Source organism: Mesoplodon mirus, assembly GCF_964341445.2.
Source record: "Mesoplodon mirus genome assembly, chromosome: 1".
NCBI lineage: Eukaryota > Metazoa > Chordata > Mammalia > Artiodactyla > Ziphiidae > Mesoplodon > Mesoplodon mirus.
In genome coordinates this window covers 86,800,358-86,824,623 of record NC_138976.1, presented here as the reverse complement: position 1 = coordinate 86,824,623, position 24,266 = coordinate 86,800,358, and the positions used below count along the sequence as shown (strand labels likewise).

The window sequence follows — 24,266 nt, the reverse complement described above, 5'->3', positions numbered from 1 at the left end:
AGCTACACTATGGAGGCAAGAAGCATTATTATTGGCAATACAGTCACAACACAATTACTGGACCAATAAAACATGATAGTATTTTTTATGTATTATTCCTATAAACCAAAGTATAAATAAACATTATGGGATATTTGAACCCAGAGACGTCTTCTAAGTATGGATGTTTTGACAGGACCAAATATCAAGAACTATTTGGCATGAGCCAAATATGCTCATGGATGTTTTTGATAGGACCAAATTTCAAGGACCTTTTGGACAGGATCAAATGTCTGCTAATCAACAAATCTCTTTACAGATCAAAAGTATACATTATCCTGATCTGTGTCTTTTACAAAGCGAGCTTGCCAAGGGGAAGAAATATTTGAATTAATTTCCTTAAACATCCTTAACTATTTCACTAAGCATTACTTATTGTTTTGCCCCTGTAATGGTAATCTTATGAATTTTAAATTTTGTTTAAGGCCAACCTTAGAGCTGTGGATGGTGGCCTAGTACATCTTTTAGGAGTTTGCCCATTTGTAAGAAATTCCAGATTTTAGTTTTTTGTTATTGTGTTTTCTTTAAAACAAACAAACAAACAAAAAAAACCCCTGTAAATATTCAAGTCATCATTTCCTTTAAGTGTTTCCCCTTACATAACTTTTAAGCAAGGCTAATGATGTTTTACAAAAGCAATTTAAAAAATTCGACAGGGATCAGTGAGGCCACTAAACAGTAAAAAAGTAGAGATAAGATCTTGTATTTGAAGCTGAGAAAGGGACAGCCCTGAAAATCATAGAGTAGTCAATTTAGTTTTCATACCTGGAAAATACTAGAACAAATCATCAAAAAATCAATTTGCAAACACCCATATGCTCACAGAATACTAGGTAATAATCAACATTGCTTTGTGAAGAACAGTCTTGTCAGAACCATCTAATTTCCTTCTAAAACAGAGTGACAGGCCTGGTAGATCAGAGGGATGAAATAGATGTAATAGAGCTTGAATTTTACAAAGCTCTTGATTCTGTCTTCCATGATATGCTTATCAACAGATGACTTCACATCAGAAGAAATTTGCTATACAGGTTTACTGGAAAGCACGGCTCTCAGCGTTCCAGTGTTCAGTTGGTGGTGGCTGGGTGGGGTTGGGTGGGAGCAATTTGGTGGGATACCTGGCACAGGAATGAGTTGCTCCTGGACCCTTCACTATGCCCACCAGTCCCAAACACAGTCCTAGCCTGCGCGCAACACCTGTCCAGTGGAGGAATGGCAGGTACGATCGCTGCTGCTTGGTGCATTATCGTGACTGTAAGAGGAATGGGTGGTCAGAGACCAGAATGTTGGAGAAGAAGAATATTTTCCCCTCCCTATGAAGAGCCAATTCTCTAAGGACACCTGAGACAATATAGGTACGGAATTTACATTCTTTGGGATAGATTCCGTTACAAGTTATTTTGACAGGTTTTATAAATACGCAGAAATGACACTATACATTTTATTTTGGAGACAATCAAACTTCATAAACTCAAATGTAAAATTTGAATAGAAACGACCATATTTTCTCATTTGCTTGCCATCTTGGCCACACCAATCCATCTAAATTGGGTACTTAGGTCAATAGATGCCAATTGTCACCACTGCAATTGACTATTCCATGGATGAGCTTCTGATCCAGACTGAGCCTTCAGAGTCTTTCCATAGAATTGTTCTGAACTAGAACTCATGGAGTTTGAGATTAGTCAGCCTCTCCTTTGTTAAGAACATCCATTGGACCAATGCTTCCCACCGTGAGGAAAAGCCAGTCTGTCCTAGAAATAAAAGAATGCTCAGAGAGCAGCAGATAAGGGTGATGGGACAAGACCTGGCAACATTCAAGCCCTGATTCCAATTGTTCCTGAGACCCAGCTGCATCTCTGCCCTTCTGCGGCTCAGTTCTTCAAACCTTCAGATTCTCCTACCCAATAAACTGCTTTTGCTTATGCCTTTTCAGGTTGGGTTTCTGTCGTCTGTAACCAGATTTCAAAAAAATTACTACAATCAAAATCCTTTTTAAAAAAATCTTTGATCATATCCTCAGATACTTAGAGTAAAATCACAGAAATTGTATTTTTGAGTCAAAGCTAATGTACATTATTAAAATGATTGAAGCACACTTCCCAAGTCTTTCAGAAAAGTTTTAATTTCAACCCTCATCTGCAGTACATGAGAATGTACTATTACCTACTTCTCTCTAACACTGGACTTAAGAAAAAATATTTTCCAGCTCGATAGGTGAAACATATTATCTTCCTTTCATTTTTCTTTATTAGTAATTTGGAGGGAGATCAGAAATGAAAAGTGATGCAAAGAGAACTGAATTAATGGAGGAGGAAAAACATCAAGATCCAAGCTACAGAGAGCCTGCGTACTAGGTATTTATTGCTGTGTAACAAACTACCTCGAAGGTAGGTGGTTTAAGGCGGCAAAAACTTATTATCTCAGTTTTTATAGGTCAGACATCTGGGAGCAGCTGAGCCAGGTGGTGATGGTTCAGGGTCTCTCATGAATCTACAAACAAGATGTGACTGGGGCTGGAGGATCTGTCTCCAGCCCACTCACAAGGGAGTAGCCAAGGACCTGAGATGCTCATCACATGGGCCTCTCCACGGGGTGCTCACAACATGGCCGCCGGCAGAGTAAGTGGTCCAAAGAGGCAAAGAGAGAGCAAAACAGGAGCCCTTGTGAATTTCATAACCTCCTGTAACCTAATGCAACATCACTTCTACAGTCTACTGGTTACACAGATGGATTCTGGTAGTGGGGGAGGGTGGCTACACACAGGTGTGAATACTAGCAGGTGGGGATGATCGGTGGCCAACTCAGAGCCTGGCGACTACTGCCTGTGTTCAACTTATTTTAGCCCCTTTTCCTTTTAGATCTACCCATCTTAACTCTGAGGACAGTAAGTCCCCTACATACGAATGAGCTCCGTTCCAAGAGTGCATTTGTTAAGTCCAATTTGTTCGTAAGTCCAACAAAGTTAGCCTAGGTACCCAACTAACACAATCGGCTACATGGTACTGTACTAACTTATGTGATTGGACATGCAAATGCACATTCGCATCTTTGAAAGTTTGCAACTTGAAAGTTTGTATGTAGGGGACCTACTGGATTCTGCCCAAGCCTCTCTCCCCCGCATACTACACACCATCCTTACACCATCTCCTCCGTTCCCATGGATTCTATTACAGTGTGGATACTGAGGACTATCTCCTCAGCCTAGATATTTCTCTCCTGATTCGAGACTTGTATCTTCACTTTCCGACAAGATCTCTTCAAGTGTATGTCCAGTACTAAATGCCAATCCCCACTGCCCCCTTCACACCTGCTCCCGCTCCTCTCTCAGAGGATGGCACCACCATCCACTCAGTCATCCACGCCAGGGATCAGGGCCTACACTTGACACACCTGACACCTCCCTCTGCCACCCACTCCACATCGTTGGGGTTACTGTTTTGGTTGGCCCTGCTCCTCTTCCTTCCACTGTGCCAGTAGCAGAATGCACAGGGGAATGGCATGGGTCTAAGCTGGTGCATTCAGATTTTCTCTCCTGAGACTGAATTCTGAGTGAATATATCTGAGAGACAGGAAATGATTAGAACCAACACATTTTATGGCAGCACTCTAGAAAAAATGGCCCCTTGGACTTTTGAAGACTTTGAAGAGATAAAGTTTTCTGCTTTCTGGACCCCAGGTTGCTGTGGCCTACACTGACAGCTTTCCAAGAAATCCCTTTGTTGCTTATGTTAGTCAAGGACCCTGTCTGTTGCTTGCTAACAGAACAGAAAAACAACCACCCACCTTAATTCAGTGGGCAATAAATTGCCCGGTCCTGGTCAATTCTATCCCCTTCAATGTCTCTAGGGTCCTTTCATACCCCCATTGTCACCATCCTTGCTCAGGGCTGGCCTCATGTCTCACCTGAGTTGCTCCGGTAGCTTCGTAAGTAGTCCCTGCCTACAGTCCATTCTCCTTCTGCTGTAGTCTTCCCATGCACCTGGGTGATCCTCTCAAAATAAATACCTGACAATGCTGCTCCTCTGCTTTAAATCCTCTATAGGTCCTCATGGCCCTTAGTGAAAGCTGAGGATCTGTATGTGGCTCACAAGGGTCTTAGGGTCTAGCTGTCATTGGTTATTAAGCCCCACCCCCTGTGCCCTAACCACCAGCCACACCACAGGGCTCCCAAATTTTTGGAAGTCCCCATGCTCTCTGTCACCTCTGGGTGTTTGCACTTGTTCCCTCTGCATTGAGTATTTTCCCATATACAAAAACTCCCCATTTGACCAATCCTTATGTATTCTTCAGGTTTTGGCTTAGATGTCACTTCTTCCAGAAGCCTCCCCTAACCCAACAAGTCTGGGTTATGTTTCCTTCCATGTGGTCCTATACAGTCTTGAACTCCCCTGGCGTCCTATGCATCCAACTATGCTGTAATCACTGAATTACCTGCAGGAAGTCCTATTCTATCCTAGATTCTGTGAAGTCAGGGACTGTCTCTGTTCTGTGTGTATCTGTATCTCCAGTGTCTAGCTCAGCTCTTTAAAACATAGAGCAGCTAATAAACATTTGTTGAATAAATGGATGGGTATTTAACTCTTCTCAGATTTGTTCTCATTTATCTACCAACCTAATCACAGAACCTAATCACTTTCCTAAGTCGCCATGATGGCAAATACATGGGCGATAGGATTTTTACAACTCAGCTTCAGCAAACTTTACGTTTTAAAGTACGAATTTAATTTGAGTCACATGTAGAATGCTAAAAAACAAACATCTCTCTCATAAAGATATGTAGCAAAAAAGACCAAGTTTTTCCATCAATATCCTTTTAATATTGGTAGCCACACACATCTGATAGGGTATGTATTTGCTTGGACATTAAGACTTGGTCTTCAAAAACATTGGAATGGAAATTTTTCCTTTAGAAAAGTTTCCTTCATCTGCCTCGTAAAAGTTCCACAAATTTTTCTTTTTCGACACGGTTGCTAACCAGCTTGATTATTACCACATTTTACATGGAAACTTCTATACACATAAGTAAGTCCTGTAATAGTTCAGAGAGCAAATATCCACTGGAAATGCTGTCTTGTCTAACAGTGTGAAGGGGGTGGGTTAATCAGGGGAAGAGCTAACACTCACTACTGCCTGCTGTGCCCACCAGTGGCATCGTGTACAATCCCTATCTCCAAAGAGAGGGTGACATAAGGCGTCAGTGTTCGATTCTGGACATAGTGATACCTCCCTGGATGGCTGGAGATTTCGGGAAAGATTTGTCAGGTACCATAGATGAACAGGATTACAATTTTGCAACATCTCTAAAAAATGACCCTGAAAACACACGTAAAACACTCATAGCTGCCCAATTCTCCTCAAGGAACCAATTACATACTGTCTAAACAGCTATGCATCCCTGCACTGCCTCCAGCAGCCCTTGTTTTTTCACAGGAAAGCAATTCAGACAGTAACTTAACTGGTCCAAGTTCTGTGACGAGATCTTAATTAAAACTCTACACATAAGGGATTCCCTGGTGGCGCAGTGGTTGACAGTCTGCCTGCCAGGGGACGTGGGTTTGTGCCGCGGTCCGGGAAGATCCCACATGCCGCAGAGTGGCTGGGCCCGTGAGCCATGGCCGCTGAGCCTGTGTGTCTGGAGGCTGTGCTCCACAACGGGAGAGGCCACAACAGTGAGAGGCCCGCATACCGCAAAACAAACAAACAAACAAACAAAAACTCTACACATAGTTTTGGAAGTTTTAGCCACAGCAATCAGAGAAGAAAAAGAAATAAAAGGAATCCAAATCGGAAAAGAAGAAGTCAAGCTGTCACTGTCTGCAGATGACGTGATACTATACATAGAGAATCCTAAAGATGCTACCAGAAAACTACTAGAGATAATCAACTTGGTAAAGTAGCAGGATACAAAATTAATGCACAGAAATCTCTGGCATTCTTATACACTAATGATGAAAAATCTGAAAGTGAAATTAAGAAAACACTCCCATTTACCATTGCAGCAAAAAGAATAAAATATCTAGGAATAAACCTACCTAAGGAGACAAAAGACCTGTATGCAGAAAATTATAAGACACTGATGAAAGAAATTAAGGATGATATAAATAGATGGAGAGATATACCATGTTCTTGGATTGGAAGAATCAACATTGTGAAAATGACTATACTACCCAAAGCAATCTACAGATTCAATGCAATCCTTATCAAACTACCACTGGCATTTTTTACAGAACTAGAACAAAAAACTTCAAAATTTGTATGGAAACACAAAAGGCCCCAAATAGCCAAAGCAATCTTGAGAACGAAAAATGGAGCTGGAGGAATCAGGCTCCCTGACTTCAGACTATACTACAAAGCTACAGTAATCAAGACAGTATGGTACTGGCACAAAAACAGAAATATAGATCAATGGAACAGGACAGAAAGCCCAGAGATAAACCCACGTACATACAGTCACCGTATCTTTATAAAGGAGGCAAGAATATACAATGGAGAAAAGACAGCCTCTTCAATAAGTGGTGCTGGGGAAACTGGACTGCTACATGTAAAAGAATGAAATTAGAACACTCCCTAACACCATACACAAAAATAAACTCAAAATGGATTAAAGACCTAAATGTAAGGCCAGACACTATCAAACTCTTAGAAGAAAACATAGACAAAACACTCTATGACATAAATCACAGCAAGATCCTTTTTGACCCAGCTCCTAGAGAAATGGAAATAAAAACAAAAATAAACAAATGGGACCTAATGAAACTTCAAAGCTTTTGCACAGCAAAGGAAACCACAAACAAGACCAAAAGACAACCCTCAGAATGGGATAAAATATTTGCAAATGAAGCAAATGACAAAGTATTCATCTACAAAATTTACAAGCAGCTCATGCAGCTCAATAACAAAAAAACAAACAACCCAATCCAAAAATGGGCAGAAGACCTTAATAGACATTTCTCCAAAGAAGATATACAGAGTGCCAACAAACACATGAAAGAATGCTCAACATCATTAATCATTAGAGAAGTGCAAATCAAAACTACAATGAGATATCATCCCACACCAGTCAGAATGGCCATCATCAAAAAATCTAGAAACAATAAATGCTGGAGAGGGTGTGGAAAAAAGGGAACACTCTTGCACTGCTGGTGGGAATGTGAATTGGTACAGCCACTATGGAGAACAGTACGGAGGTTCCTTAAAAAACTACAAATAGAACTACCATTCAACCCAGCAATCCCACTACTGGGCATATACCCTGAGAAAACCATAATTCAAAAAGAGACATGTACCAAAATGTTCATTGCAGCTCTATTTACAATAGCCAGGAGATGGAAACAACCTAAGTGTCCATCACCGGATGAATGGATAAAGAAGATGTGGCACATATATACAATGGAATATTACTCAGCCGTCAAAAGAAATGAAATTGAGTTATTTGTAGTGAGGTGGATGGACCTAGAGTCTGTCAAACAGAGTGAAGTAAGTCAGAAAGAGAAAAATAAATACCATATGCCAACACATATATATGGAATCTAAGAAAAAAAAAAAAAAGGTCATGAAGAACCTAGGGGTAAGACAGGAATAAAGACACAGACCTACTAGAGAATGGACTTGAGGATATGGGGAGGGGGAAGGGTACGCTGTGACAAAGTGAGAGAGTGGCATGGACATATATACACTACCAAACGTAAAATAGATAGCTAGTGGGAAGCAGCCGCATAGCACAGGGAGATCAGCTCGGTGGTTTGTGACCACCTAGAGGGGTGGGATAGGGAGGGTGCGAGGGAGGGAGACACAAGAGGGAAGAGATATGGGGACATATGTATATGTATAGCTGATTCACTTTGTTATAAAGCAGAAACTAACACACCATTGTAAAGCAATTATGCTCCAATAAAGATGTTAAAAAAAAATACAAACTCTACAAAATCATCTCTTCGAATTCCCTGAGAGTTCCTTTCTTGGCGATAGAGAGAATCAACCTGTTTCATACAGGTGTGTGATAGCAAATATGCAGGGTACATAATCAAACTGTCCCCAAACTATAACACTGGATCAAAACGCCTTTGTGGACCCAGAATAGTGGCTCCCATGATTTCAAGCAACCTCTGTCCTTTGCCTCACAGCTCAGTCTATCCTGTGATCTGGGCCTCCTGTTATCTCAGTGCAGTAGACAATTTTGTTTTAACCACCATGGTTGGGCTTTTATGAGCTCATGAATCAAAACACACACTAGTAATCAAAGAAAATCTTCCTGTGTGACCCATCTTTCAAACAAGTCTATTTTACATGCTACAAAGTACTTTTCAAACAAAGCGGAACAAAATAAAAACAAAGCCAAAACAAAACACAGCTTTTTATCAAAAGAGTAATATGGAAAAAAATAAAGAAAAAAGCTAAGCATGTTTGAAGTTTGGAAGGGAAAACTAAACATGGATTAGGACATTTCCAATCAGAAAATTATTTGAAAGATATTTCGATGCTTCGTGTTTTTTGCTGATATTTTTGTTACCACTGAAGCATATTGCTTTTAACAATGCCTCACGTTTAAAGATTAGACTTTTCATCATATAGAAAATAGCGTCAAACCAAGAAGTAAGCTTCTCAGAACTGAGGACACTATGGCAAAGCTCAGGGCCTATTTTCTTCTTTTTATGGAAAAAGTATGGAATTTTGCTTGGGCATAATGAGAGTAATTTTCAGTGACAGATTAGAAGAGATGCAGAAGATTTGGAAGTGTATATGGTAGTAAGACACAGCAGTATAAAAGAGAGAGCCAGAAGGACATCTGGGCAACCTCGTTCCAGTCAGTGACGGGTTTACACTGGCTCTGGTGCGAGACAGAACAAGCGTCTGTCATTCAAGTCACTTGACCTCTGTGGATCTGATTTCTAATCTACAAAATGGGGACAACATGAGTACCGGTCCACAAATCCCTTATTTCCTATTCCAAGATGGAAAATTTGAAGAATACCAGAAGTTTATTCATGATGCATTTGGGGCAAAATTGCCCTGAACTGAGATGTAGAAGTTTAGAGTCATCACTACTCCACTTAGGATGAACATTTATGTTTTGCCCCAGAAATATTAATGTGCTTGATTATGGAATGCCTGTGGGCAGGATGTAATCAAAAAACAATAAAATGCTTAGGAATAAATTTAACCAAGAAGGTGAAAGATCTCTACACTGAAAACTATGATGAAAGAAATTGAAGATGACACAAATAAATGGAAGATATGCTGCGTTTGTAGATCACAAGAACATTGTTAAAAAATCCATACTACCCAAAGTCATCTATAGATTCAATGCAATCCCTATCAAAATTTCAATGGCATTTTTTCACAGAAATAGAAAAAACAATGCTAAAATTTGTATGGAACCCCAAAAGACCTTGAATAGCCAAATCTTGAGAAAGAATAACAAAGCTGGAAGTATCACATGCCCTGATTTCAAACTACGCTACAAAGCTATAGTAATCAAAACAGTATGGTACCGGCATAAAAACAGACACAGGCCAATGGAACAGAATTGAGAGTCCAGAAGTAAATCCATGCCTATATAGCCACATAATATTTGACAAGGGACCTAAGAATACACAATGGGGAAAAGATAGTCTTTTCCATAAATGGTGTTAATCACATGCAAAATAATGAAACTGGACCCTTATCTTATGCCATTCACAAAAATTAACTCAAAATGGATTAAAGACTTAAATGTGAGACCTGAAACTATAAAACTCTTAGAAGAAAACACAGGGGAAAATTTCCTTCACAATGGTCTTGGCAATGACATTTTTGATGTGATACCGAAAGCACAAGCAACGAAATCAAAAATAAACAAGAGGGACTACATCAAACTAAAAAGCTATCTGCACAGCAAAAGAAAAAAAATCAACAAAATGAAGGGGCAACCTATGGAATGGGAGAAAATATTTGCAAATCACGTATCAGATAAGGGGTTAATATCCAAAATAATTAAGAAATTCATACAACATAATAGCAAACAATAATTCTGATTTAAAAATGAGTACAGGACCTAAATATTTTTCCAAATAACACACACAGATATCTACAGGTAAATGAAAACATGCTCAACATCATTAAACACTAGGGTAATGCAAACCAGAACCATAATGAGATAGCACCGCACACCTGTCAGAATGGTTATGATCAAGAAGACAAGAGATAGATGTTGGTGAGGTTGTAGAGAAAAGGAAACCCTCGTGCACTTTTGGTGGGAATGTAAATTGGTGCAGCCACTAAAACAGTACCTCCGTGTCCACTGCAGCATTATCCACAACAGCCAAGAAATGGAAACAACCTAAGTGTCCATCAACATGTGAGTTAAAAAAATGTGATACATACACACACACACACACACACACACACACACACAGGAATATGATGCAGCTCTGAGAAAGAAGGAAATTCTGCTGTTTACAACATGGATGGACCCCCCAGGGCATGATGCTAAGTGAAATAAGTCAGACAGAGAAAGACAAACACTTTATGATCCCACTTATATGTGGAATCTAAACAAAGCCAAACTCATAGAAACAGCATAGGACAGTGGTTTCCAGGGGCTTGGGGATAAGGGAAAGGGGATTGGGGGAAAATAGGGGAGACATCGGTCAAAGCATACCAACTTCCAGTTATAAGATACATAAGTTCTGAGGATCTAATGTGCAGCACGGTGATTCTAGGTAACAGTACTGTATTATACACTTGAAAGTTGCTATGACAGTAAACCTTAAATATTCCCACCACACACACAGTCATTAAGTGAGGTGGTGGGTGTGCCAACTAACCTTACTGCGGTAATCATTTCACAGTATTTTGTGTATCAGATCATCACCTTGTACACCTTCAGCTCACACAATGTTACATGTCAATTATATCTTGATAAAGCTGTGGAAAAAAAGAGATAAACCTTTATAAGCTTGAACACCACCAACTTGCCTTATCTTATGCACTCCTGCAGGTCTGGGGTCAGGTTCCAAGTTTCCATGAGTTCCACAAATCTAAGAGCATGTATTACGAAAAAGACACCATAGTGCTGTTCTCTGTAACTCATGTGAAAACAAATCTTCGTTGAGAAAAAGACATATTCAAACAAACAGAAAAAGACTGTGGGATGGAAATGCTGTCAGCTAGACGTCTGAAGGTGTTGAACGCAAGTCTGGTTGGTGCTCCTGGCTCAAAGCTGCATACACAGCAGTATGTCTGCAAAGCCAGCATCGGCCCAGGGCAACTACCTTGTGCTGAGCCTCTTGATAGGAATGCAAGCCCACAGCCCCTCAGGGATTGAAGCTAAATCCTTCACTTTTAGGCAGCTTGTGTATCACTAAAATTCTCACTAGGGGCACTTTATGCTTTAAGACTGTCACTCAGGAACAGGTGTCTGTGAATCAAGGCCTTTGTCCTCAGAGTAACCTTTACAACCACCACCTTGCGCCCAGGAGGCTGTTCTTGTTCTCACGAAAACTTTGAGGCCTAAAGATGTGCATGCAGTGGGGTTGACTGACCTTCAGCGTGGAAACCCTAACTGCCCAACCCAGCCATAAAACCTGAAATCACGTTTCTTTAACACTGCCTGTCGACTTGGGAGAAAAATTAAAGGGGCTATGAGTAACTGCAGGAGATTGAAGAACAAAGCTTAACAGATGACTTCTTCAACTAATCCAGAAAGTCTTGTTTTCATTCATCTGGGAAAGATGAACAGACTTGGGGGGGGGGGAGGGTGCTTTGTTTTCAGCAGCACCAAGCTTCTCCGAGTTGGACACCTGATGCTAAGACTTGACCCAGTAAAGGTTGAGGTGAGTAGTATTTGTTTCAGCTGAACTCTCTGGGGGCACAGAGGCACCTGACTGAAGTTCTTCAAATAATGGATAGTTGTCCTAAGGAAGACTCTGCTCTGTTCGATGCATGGTGGTCGGGGGGTCTCACGCCATCCCTCCTGGTGGTTCCTGATGGGGTCGCTTCCTGTCCATGTGCTGCTGTCCACAGGTGGAAGGGCACAGGCTCGCCCTGACGGTTTCCTTTAATTCCCACCACTAACTCATTCTCCTGCTACTTCCCAGCCTCCTGGAAGAACAAAAATAGCAAACTCAGCTTGTTCTTTCTGCCACATGACACAAGACATGGCCAGGGTATCACCTATGGTAGCTTCTTTTAGAAGAGGCTGTGGAGGCATCTAGTAAAGATTGAGAAATGGCCAACTACTACCTAAGTCTGGGGAGAAATGCTGGGCCACTAGAAACCACTTGGGCATTAGTTTGGACTCCACAGAGTCCAAAAATTTACTGCCTAACTTCTCAAAACCCAAACACCTCACGTGTACCTTTTAGTGTGTGTACGTTTATTTGCTGCACCCGAGTCAAATAAAGCATGACGTTTATGTGAGTTTAAGTCTTCTGCCAAAATAACAGAAAACTTGTTAGTTCCAAGTATTTTCATCAAACTACAGTGTCAGGTTAATGGGGGAGGCTCCCTGCCTGAGGCAGTGAGATGCCAGGGTCAGGCGTGAGGAATTCTACGAGCCCATCATGGATCTCTGCTTCATATACACAGTGAGTACACACAATGCAAGAACTCAAAAGACAATCTGTGACTGATTCACGGAGTTTTCAAGAGATGCTGTGATGCCAAAGTCTCCAAAGCCAGTTAATTCACGTGAAGCTAAGGGGTGAAGAGCAGCAAGGTATAAGCATCTGCAACACCTCCTTCCCAATTTTCTTCTAATCTGCCACGTTGGGCACAGAATTTCAACTGCAAGTCCAGAGCCTTGGGGTTTAGGCTGACTTGTCTCCCCTGGGAGATAAGAGAGTTTGGGAAAATCACTGTTCTCCTCTGATGCTTTGTGCCCTACAGTGTAAATTCAGTATTCTAGCATCCAGCCTGTCTAGGCCTGCTGTGAGATCAGACAGAACAACTTTTGTGAAAGCACTGTGCTCACGGTTTTCCTCTGGACTAAAGGCAGCCCTGTGGGAATTCTCCTTCCCTGTAGGCCAAATACCTAAGATCCCAGCTGAGAATTTCCTTCCCTGGGGAGAGGTAAACTAGAGCCCAGCTCTGCTGCTAGTTCCTATCTGGGACCAAAAAATTCTGTCACTTGCTGCCAAAAACTCGAACTAAAAGAACTAAAATAAAATGTTAACAGCAGCTTGTAATGAAAGTTAGTTCCTACCACTAGAACAGCATTGGTGTTAAGTTCCAACACGAGAGGTTTTCTGATGTGCCTGGGTTGTCAAAAATACAGTATTTCCATTGCCAGTTCTGAATGGAAGCTTGAACTGAAAGGCAAATAAATGCAATTAGTTAAAAGCAAAAAAAAAAAACCCCGAAAAACAAAAGAACAAAAAACCCACAAAACCCCAAAACGGAGATGGTGGTGAGTCACTGCTTCTGCTGCTGATGCCCCAGTGGGAAACTGAGGGGTGGCAGGACCCAGAGCTCGTTGCTGATGCCACTCTACAGGTTACCCAGGAGCTGGTAGCTACAGAAATGTACATCCAAGAATGTCAAAAGAATTTCTTTTGGTACCCACATCTCTATAATTTTGTAACTGCTTACTTAATGCTGGGCAAGGAATTCCAGTACAAATCTCCTTACAACTGCCAAAAATATAAGCTGACAAATCCCTTTAGTTATATGATGCCAGTGCAAGAATGTCCAACTGAGGATACAAAAACTGGCCATATAGACACAGCTGAGAGCATCACTGATGGTCTAGCTGATCAAAGTCTTGCTCGGGGACTGCACCTCTGTACAGAAATTGCGACATCAATTTCCCCTGCTCTTGGCTGTAGAGTCCCAGGGTTTCGTGGCTATGAGATGGCCTGAAACTGAGTTTCTGGATATGCCATGGCTGCGGAACTCCAACCACTTGCAGGTGTTACAGGGCTGCGGTTCAAGCTTCAACACACACCATTCCAGGGTAAGACTGATCTTTTGCAGCACATTGGCCAAGAAGCCAGTAAGTAGTGACCCACAAGTGAGGTGTGAATCTGCAAAAACTTGAAGATGTTAGCATCTATCACTGTACATTTGACCTGCCGGTCTTGGAAGGTCTTCAATCAAGGATTCTTTTTACTTCTTGGTAGTTTTACGTAAGTCAACCTTCCAGTCCTACACACCATTCTCTTCTTTCATTGGAACTAAGTTTTCCCTGGTTCAGGGTGATTCTGTCTTTGTTGTTGTTCAGACTCTGCAAGACCATACTTGGAGTAAAAACTATGGCAGACCAAGTTATAATTAAAACATCGACAACATCAAGACTGCTGTGCACATCAATCCGGGCCTGAGACTGATATCAGAGACGTAAAAATCTAATCTGATAAAACCTCAGCAGTGAGAGGAAATAGATGCCCATTTATTTTAAAAAGCTAGGTTTATTCGTGCATTCACCTCGATTTTTAATCCAGTACAACGGCCAGTGTGTTGGATCTCTCTAAAGAGAAAACTGAAGGGCATCCCAGACTTGACCCACCAGGCACCAAACAAAACTTCTAACTCCTTGAGGCAGGCACTTTCTTCTACAAGTGTCAACACAGTATGCAAGTGTCATATTCTTTGTGTCAAAATGATTTTTCTTTTACTCCAATTCTCTATTACTTTATAAGAAATGTTAATAAGGATAAACAGAAATTAATTAAGCTAATACTTTCAAAACGTTATCATCTGATGTAGCAGCGCTCATGGCACTCAGAGTTGAAGTGCTGCTTCCATGATGAACACTGCTGCACTCTGAGCACCTAAAGACTCAATACCTCTCACAGCTGATCACTGAGACACTCCAGACCACCGTGGGGCTCCCAACGCCCAGCCTTCTTTCTACCCAGTGGATGCATAAAATGTCAGGTTTTTGAGTCCCAAAAGTTTAGAATTCTTTAAGGACCTTCTTATGCTGAAGCTTCACAAAGCCAAGCAGTAGCAGCCCAAGGGACCTCAGGAGTTCAAAGTCTTCAGTGTATCACGTTGGAAATGTTTCCCAAACCCCAAAGGCTGGAAAGGGTACGCATCGGCTAACTCTAAAGCAGCGCTGGTCCCACAGAACTTTCTGTGATCTTGGAAATGTTCTATAAATTTATGTAGTCCAACATGCTAGCCATTAGTTGTATGTGGCAAACTGAACATTTGAGATGTAGTTAGTATGACTGATAAACTGAATTTTTAATTTTAATCAAGTTAAAATTAAACAGCCACAAATGGCTAGTGGTAACTATATTGAACAGCACAGCTCTAAAGCATCAAGGCTTTCAGTAACATGACAACTTTTTGACAAACTAAAGAGGCACACAATAAATATTTGCCGTCATCGATAACCTCTATCCACCCCCCCCTTCTAGCTCTTCTCAAGAACAAACACAGAACTAAAACAGCAACAATAAAAAAGCCCACATGACTTTTTACAGCAATGTCCCTTGAATAAAACTAGTAATTTTTAATATATACAAGTGGCACAAAGATGAAAAATAAACTAAAGCCAGCAAAACAAAGAATTAGAAATAAGCATACTAGAAGTTATTTATGTTTAATGCTTAAAAGTCTGAATGCACAAACAATCTACCATTATAGAAGTACTGGTGGTCAATACAATGCATCAGAACTATGTACAATGCACAGTTTAGTATCAAAATCTTTCTACACTGTAGAGTTTTACGAAACTGTTAAAGACATCAAACACTAAGCACTTAAGACACCATTTTTTTTTCCTGCTACCACATTAGGAACGTCAATGGACAATCCATTTCAACTTGCAGCATCCATCCATTTCTAGTATGAAATTAAGTAATTTTCTACTTATACAATAAAGTTTATCTACACAGTTCTCTTGATTTTGATCCATAGCAGCAAAGGCACTGTACATCAGCAGATCCACAGACTTAAAAGATTTTTAAAGCATTCAAACAAAAAATAATAATAAAAAAAAGGAGTCACGTATCATAGTTTAACAGCAACAACAACAACATAAAAGATAACAACAATGTTTCTGGCACAATGGCACAGCCTGTGTCCATTTCAGGGACATCCAGCTAAGACACGGAAAGAACCGGAGGTAAAAAAGCAAGTCCTCATCCCAGGTGAGAGTCCATTCTTTCTGATTTTCAGAGGGAGGTCCTTGCAAATCCTCCTCTGTTCCTTGTCTTGTAAAAGACTTGACTTGCACAGTGGGAGGAATCCTCCCCTAAATCTGTGCAGTTCCCAAAGAACATGCCAAAAAATAACCTATCATTTCTCGTGATGACAAAACTTCCCAAAGGTATACATCTCCCTCTGCAAAGAAATGTGGCAAAAATACCCAGAAGGGATTAAGTTCTCCCTTTGAGGCCAAATTTAATTTGTTCATCTGTCTATAATACAATAAAAAAGGGAATTAAAAACATATTACAAAGACACTTGTCAACAAGTCAAAAAAAGAAAAAAAGAAAAAGTCCAATTACTTTTATCGAATATAATCTAAAGCTATAGATATATTGGTTAAAGTTGTCCAAATAGACTCAAATGAATGTGACATGGTCTGTCACCTTCTAATTGTTCAAATTTCCAAACATCTTTAAAATAAGTAAAAAACAAAAACATCTAACAACACAGCAACATATTGCTTCCATATGTAATTATACATTTCACATCTCTATACAGTCATTAATCTACATTTAGTGACATTTTTAATCAGTTATTTTAAACCTTCCTTTCCCCTCCTTTGCCAAAAAAAGGGGGGGAGGGGTATCAAACACAACGCATCTTCATTATCAATGCAGGAGCAGACAGCTTTATTTAGTCAGTCATTGTTAGAAAGCCTTCTTTAAACAAAATAAATATATTACAGATATAATACATAACTAAAGATTCCTTTCACTGTTAAGTAGGGTTATCCATGTTCTTCCGAGTAGATAGCTGAAGATTTGGTATCACAGGTTATTAACGAGTATTCACAATTCAACAGCAGGAAGGAAGTGGGGGAAGGCAGGGACTGAGCTCCACGACTGCAATGAGTACTGGAAATCCTTGGTTTCGGATGCGGGGGAACAGAAGGATGACAGAACAAAGTGCTACAAGGAGGAGTCCAGTTCACATGAAGATTTGTCCTTAATAAATAACTTCATAAACCGTGGCCTTCTTATCCCCAGAGCCAGTGACAATGTACTTGTCATCCACAGAAATGTCACAGCTGAGCACCGATGAGGATTCTTTGGACTGGGAAAGAGACACACAAACACGTTAAAGACTGAAAGAAAACCCATGAACGCTGAGAGGCAGGACTGGAGGATCCGGAGCAAAAAGAAGCGTAACATGTTCCCTTGACCAAAACAGGAGCCCAAGCGAGGAAAGGCAGTCCTGGACGCTGATGAAGGAAGGCTCTACTTCAAATCCTAGTCTCCAGCTAAGAGCACAGGGTTCTCAGTGTGAAAACCCTCGCCTTCACTCGGATGGCTTGGATGTAGACGGAGCTGCAGAATGCTAGACACGTCACTTCACCTGTCTTGGCCCTCACTTTCCTTAAAAGAGGTAATTAGGTAAAGACAGCTTACCTGTCTGCCACGACAGAAGGCGGCCTCAGAGTCCAGGTGAGGTAATAATGGGGAACCGTATTGAAAATACTATAGTTTTTGAGATAGGGAATGTAAAAATATTTCTAACATAAAAACTCGTTGTCCCCTATGCAAAAACAGAATATAAATGTGCAAGTGGAGAGGAATTCAATAGTTAGGAAGAAAAATGTTACTAACTCTTATTAGAGCTCCAAATACCATGTTCAACTACACCCACTGCAAAGCAGTCACGGTTAACTTTTAACTAAACTGTACTAAACAAACAAACAAACAAACCCCACAGGATTTTAACTAGGACTTTGAACAGTTAAACAATAAACGTTTGACATGCAGATGCTAACCTGCTACCAGTGTTTCTCAAACTTTTGGAACGCAACCTGTAATAAACACATTTTACTTCACAACCCAGAGACCCGAGACATAATTTTACTTCATAACCCAGAGAAACGAGATATAATACTTATACTCACTACAAAAAATATACTCTTAACATTTTTTATTTCATTTTTTAAAAAAGTGCCGGTTGGGGGCTTCCCTGGTGGCACAGTGGTTGAGAGTCCGCCTGCCGATGCAGGGGACACGGGTTCGTGCCCCGGTCCGGGAAGATCCCACATGCCACGGAGCGGCTGGGCCCGTGAGCCATGGCCGCTGAGCCTGCGCGTCCTGAGTCTGTGCTCCGCAACGGGAGAGGCCACAAGAGTGAGAGGCCCGCGTACCGCAAAAAAAAAAAAGTGCTGGTTGGGACCACCTAAAAGGTTGTGATCGACAATACAAAAACCACTGTATTACATTATAAACTTCATGACAGTAAGAATCTGCTATTTTTGTCCTATTATCTTGCAGAGTACTTTCGCTCAATATATGCAGTTTTCGATTCAAATGAATTAATCTCCTCTACGACTTAGTACCACACGGTCAAGAAAACTGCAACGCTGTTATGTTATTCCTAAAAACAGACCACCACCTAGAAAATAACATCCTAAATACAGAAGGTTAAAAAGGAAATCTTCTTTAACTTGCCTATGAAATTCTCACCTACTAGCAGGAGAGAAGAGAGAGATCTGTATGTGAGTGTGTATCATGCCTACAATCTGGTTCTCCTGCAAGTAATTCCATAAACTACACAAAGTACCGCTGAGTTAATAAGAATAAAAGTTCATAAAATTAATCAAGATTTATTACACTTTTCCACAGTACTCTTTTGGGGGCGGGAAATCAAGAATAATAACACGAATGAATATTCAAGCAAAATGCTCAAATTTTAAACAAAAATTTTGAAAGCCATAATTAAAATTAAATAAATAAATAAATTTCACAGAAGACGAAACTGCTACTCTAACATGTAAAAAGGGATGGGGTGTGAAGAGCTAGTTAGGGCCACGGGCACGGCACCTTGGCTCTGAGCTCAGAGAGAACTGGACACAACTCCTGGCTGCACTGCTTGTAGCTGTGACCCTCGTCTCCCCCTCAGGCACAGTTTTCTCCTCCGTGCGATGGGAGTGACACTAGCTCCTACCTCCTAGGACACGTCCGTGTGTCATTAACCTGCAAGAAGGCACAGAGAACCATGCAGTGAGCGCACAGTGGGTGAAGGCTACACAAGTGAAGTGTTACCTGGAATATGCTGGCCCCGTAAGGTGTTCTCCAGGCATTCAGAAGGTTGTCCTTTCCCGTGCTTACAAACCATTTGCCTAGAGGAACAGGGTTTCAAAAAAGGTAGTGTTTATTCCTTTGTCAGAGTCCCGAGACTTGTGTTACAGAGCATCAAGTGATACACAGAAAACTCACCTAATCTAATCTGCAACAAATAAGAGTTTCTTTTCACTGGAAAAATAAAGCCCACTCTCCTAGATTTAATGAGTCATTTATACTTAGGACAAGGATAAAGTGGACAAACTGCAGAAAATTACATGGTATTAGGGAAGTAGGCAAGTGTGAGGAAGTAATATAATTCTGAAGAGGGACACGTCAATGAACTAAAGACCGGACTTGAAATGAATCAGGAGGAAGGAGGAATGACAGGCAGTGGACGCCAGGGGCCTGCTTACCACAATGGGCGAACTTGAGTGACAGGACGCAGCTCTCGTGGAGATGGAGCTGGTACTTGTCGGGCTTGGTGACGTGCAGCACCTCCACGTTGCTGTTCTCCATCCCCACCGCCAGCCACTCTCCAGTTGGGCAGTAGCCCAGAGAAAAGATCTAGAATTAAAACAGGTGATGGTGATGGTGGCTATAGAGGACACACTTCCTTTAAAGGGGAGGCACTGCTTCCTCTGGGGATACTACTTAAATAATGAAGGAAACCAAGATAATGTGAATTGTACAGGAAGAAATCAAAGTCAAAGGTGTGATCCCAAGTAATGAGTCAGATCTCCGTCATCTAACTTACTGATCAATTGTGTGAAATTCAAAGATCTATAGAGTAATGGTCATTGAAATAAAAACCTGCTAAAAGCCTATAATAAATGAAATTTTTTCTGTCCTTCAATAAAATATATACTGTTTTATTTTGACAGAAAACAACAAAATTTTTAGTTATCTAATTCAGAGTCAAAAGTGACTCTGTCACGTGGTCAATGAATTGCCGCTGAAGTCTCTCATGTATTTCACAAAACCAGGTCTCTAAAATGTCGCGTGCACGAGGGCGCACCTGGGAGGTGAAGTCGTGCTGCTGCAGCTGCCGCCCCTCGCGCAGGTCCCAGGACCGGACCGTGTTGTCCAAGCCGCCCGTCCAGAGCTTGGTGCCATCGTTAGAAATGTCAATACAGCTGGCCCCGTCTGTGTGGCCCTGGAATTGCCTGAAGGTGTCAACATGGAGAAAAGTCCTTCAACAGTTAATTTTTAGGTGAACTCAGTTTAGAATTCCTCAGCCATCAATTTTATTACAGGCCCTACTGGTAGATTTCCTTTTGGTTTATTATATTTTCTATTATTCAAAGTAATAACAAAGCATATACGTAGAGAGATTAAAGTTTAATTGAGATGCTGAATCTCCTGCACGTTTTGTTTATTTTTGAACACTTAGGAAGTCCTCTTCAAATTACTCTTATGCTAAAAACAACTGGAACAACTGATGGAAGAAATTCTCCACCTGAATCAAAAGAAAACACAGCCACAAGAAAATGAACTAATCCAAGATACAATCTGAGACCTACTCTGTCAGTGTGATGTGAAAGGAGGAGAGAATTTCAGAGGGTGTAAGGAGTCGTTTCCCTTCTGAAAGCTCTGGGGATGGGCACAGGGAGCAGCAGAACAAACCCTGCCAGCGAGCAACAACGCAACTGTAGGAGGCTGTGCAAGATGAAAGGCCGTGCTCTCAAGTAAGGAGCGTGGAAAGAACCTCAGTGTGACTCAGCTGCCCCAGGAGCAGGTAAAATGTACGAAAGACACGGGAGCTGGGGCTTAGAAGCAGTTCCTCATAAGAGCCTTACCCAAAAGGGGAAAAAGTGATTAACTGTTCTGTTTTTGGAATCATTTATAGAGCTCCGTCCTGCAAAATACGTTACAGACAGACAGCAGGGGCCTCTTCTCCTTCCACCCTCCCCTGGGCTTGTAGCTGGGCTCCACTACACCCTCTGCACACCCGTTAGCGGATCACACCTCTGGCTTCCTGCTCTCAGGTGCTGACATCTGGAGACACACGTGTTTCAGGGCTTTTCCTATCAGTGCCGATCCTACACAACCTCGTTTCTAAACAGACATAGTCATGTCTATCCATCCTGTAAGGTGGGACAACAGATTATCTAGATCATTTCAAGGTGAGGCGCACCCAACACAATGCCTGGGCCCAGGGTAAGAGCTCAATGGTCATTTGTCGAAGGAAAGAACGTGTCAGATACACACAGCACCAAGGACCGCGCCATGCACCGTGAACCTTCTCAGTGAGTACCTACCGACAACGATGGTTTGTTAGCACAGATGGCAAACTACATATGTCTAACGAGCTCATGAGGTCAGGGGCACCTTATGTGCATTAATTATGTAAACTGACCTCCTGAGACTTCCCTCGTAGTGCAGTGATTAAGAATCCGCCTGCCAATGCAGGGGACATGGGTTCGAGCCCTGGTCCGGGAAGATCTCACATGCCGCGGTGCAACTAAGCCTGTGTGCCACAACTACTGAGCCTGCGCTCTAGAGCCTGTGAGCCACAACTACTGAGCCCGTGTGCCACAACTACTGAAGCCCGCGTGCCTAGAGCCCGTGCTCCGCAACAAGAGAAGTCACCGCAATGAGAAGCCCACGCGCTGCAACTAGAGAAAGCCCACACACAGCAACGAAGACCCAACACAGCCAAAGATAAAAAAATACATAAATAAATTTATAAAAAAGAAAAATAAATAAAACCGACCTCCTATTTTAAAACCTGAATTGGTGATGCTTAGTATAATTTAAAAAAAAAAAAGAAAACAACCCCTCATCCTATAAAGTTCAAATGGTGCAGAAAACAAGATTTTACAGCATCTTAAAATGGCCCTATTCTTAACAATTTTTAGTAAGACAGTTACGTTTCATCTTTTTAAAAAGACACACACACAGCTCTCTGGCACAGCATAGGTAAATCCAGTCCCCTGGTCAGGGACCCTGCTGACCCACCTCACCAGCGTCTGGTTGTGCAGGTCCCACACAGCGATGTTGCCATCACTGCAGCATGAGAAGCAGACCTTGGAGTCGGGGCTGATGGCCAAGGCGTAGCAGGCGGGGGCCGAGGACGTCAGCTCTGCCTTGATGCGTGGGGTGGGAGCCGCCAGGTCCCAAATGGACAGGGTACTGGCTTCCCCTCCCACAATTAGGGTGCGACCATCAGGGAGCAATCGGCAGGAACGGATGTAGTTATCCCTGTTCTGTAGAGACAAAACCCATCAAGAGGTTACTCATGAGGAAAGGAAAACAGCATTAACATGAGAGCAAAAATCCATAAAAGTATTGTGTTCCCTCCTGGTTTCAATGAGCTATTTTCACTTATGACAATGATAAAGTGGATTAATGCTAGTAAATTACATGAAATTAAGGAAGTACTTAAACTTGATCTACAAAATTCAGTACTGAGATATTTAATCTTAATTAGCATGAAAACACAAAGATCTAGACCCACTCTCGGCATCAGCAAATCAACCAGCCACCTGAGGCATTTGCACATGCAGACGCAGCACCCCTCACAACCCTGGAGGAGCCACACCGGGAACCGGGTACACACGGCCTGGCTGCTGAAAGGCCCTGTTTCTGCTGCAACAAGTGCCAGGGAGTTAGAGACCTTGTGGTCCCTTCTGTTTGCCTGGTCCTGCGTTACCTGGCCAAGGGACAGCATGGGCTTGATTAAGCAGCACCAACTGGAGGCAAGGCTTGACCAAGGCGTGTTACGTGACATAAAACACCACATCCCTCCCAGCTCGTGAGGTTATGGGAATCTTGTGCAGTCACCTTAAACTGACCTAGCATCGTGCTGCCGCGAAACAGGCTACTGCTGGTCCAAGGATGAAAATCAAACTGAAATTTCCTAAATAACCTGAGGAGGAATACCCATGAGACAGCTAACGGGGTAGCTCGTGTTTGCCACGTGAGGTATTAAGTTACTCTTGTCTCACATGACAGATTCTGATACTTGGGTGCACTCTCACAGGAACCATCGTGGGCTTGCAGTTTTCTTAAACTCCTTTATCAGATAGGAAAGCAAGTGGTCTGCCTGTTCCCGTGCACTGGGCAGGGTGAATAAAACTGCACCGGAGCAAGTGCCACAACTGAAGAACCAGGTAAATCTACCTTAAGTAACTGAAAGAAGACACACCTTCTCGTCAGCGCTCCAAGTCAAACAGCACAAACCACTGAAGACAACTACCCACTTGGAATCAATTCTGTGTGTTGCTGGTACATCCAGGTCCTATTTTCTGCATGAGGGTTTAAACCACGTTCATCCATGTTCACTCACCAGACAGTCGAGCTGAGAGACGGGGCTCTTGTTGCCAGGGTGGCTGATGTCCCAGACCTTGACGCAGCCCTTGCCGCCCGTGTACACGTGTCGCGTGGGGTTGCTGATGGTCACCGCACACACCACCTCCCCGTGGTTCAGGGTGTTGATCTGGCGAGCGTGGCGGGGGATGCCGGGGCCAATGAGGGCGTCCGGGGGGAAGGGGACAGGCTGCATCTGACCGTCCGCAGTAACGTGGAAGGAGTATGCTCTAAGGCAGTGGCGAGGAGAAAAGATAGGAAAGGAAGAATACAAAAAATGTTACTTAACTGATCACTGTAATGAGACGAGAAATAAAACATTTTCAGTGTTACGTATGATTTGCAAACAAGTCAAATTTACTGAATATGGTGGAAAGAACATAACTTTCAGAGCCACAGAGCTAAATCTATGATCAAATACCACGTCAACTCTTTGCTAGCTGCTGTGTGACATCAGTAGTCACATAACCTCTCTGAACCTTACTTGATTCTGATCTTTAAAATGGAGTGAAGGCTACCTACGCTTCTTAGAGAATTTAATAAGATCACCAATGCCCAGCAAAGTAACTACTTCTCCAGGGCACTCTACAAACTTGCATTGCCTTCTACTTCAGGTGATTCAGAAGCCTGTGATAAGATTTTAACCTATAGATCACTTCACTCCTATCAAGTGACTTACTAATGAAAATCAGTAAGCTAAAATTATGAAGTTTTAAGGTGTTAAGAGGATCT

The 24,266-nt window shown here is 42.0% G+C and overlaps 1 protein-coding gene across 9 annotated transcripts in view; it reads right to left on the bottom strand.

Annotated features, from left to right (window-relative positions):
* Positions 1-15,261: 15,261 nt before the first annotated feature.
* Positions 15,262-24,266, bottom strand: part of TLE4 (TLE family member 4, transcriptional corepressor) — a 153,255-nt gene continuing 144,250 nt past the window's right edge. For all 9 annotated transcript variants that reach the window (XM_082620073.1, XM_082620074.1, XM_082620080.1 and 6 more), the window contains 6 exons: positions 23,515-23,764; positions 22,185-22,432; positions 20,242-20,389; positions 19,640-19,790; positions 19,206-19,282; positions 15,262-17,235 (listed from right to left, as the gene is read on the bottom strand). In XM_082620073.1, the coding sequence (XP_082476199.1) occupies positions 17,128-17,235; positions 19,206-19,282; positions 19,640-19,790; positions 20,242-20,389; positions 22,185-22,432; positions 23,515-23,764 (982 nt within the window). In that variant the 3' untranslated portion in view covers positions 15,262-17,127. The remainder of the gene's footprint in view (positions 17,236-19,205; positions 19,283-19,639; positions 19,791-20,241; positions 20,390-22,184; positions 22,433-23,514; positions 23,765-24,266) is intronic.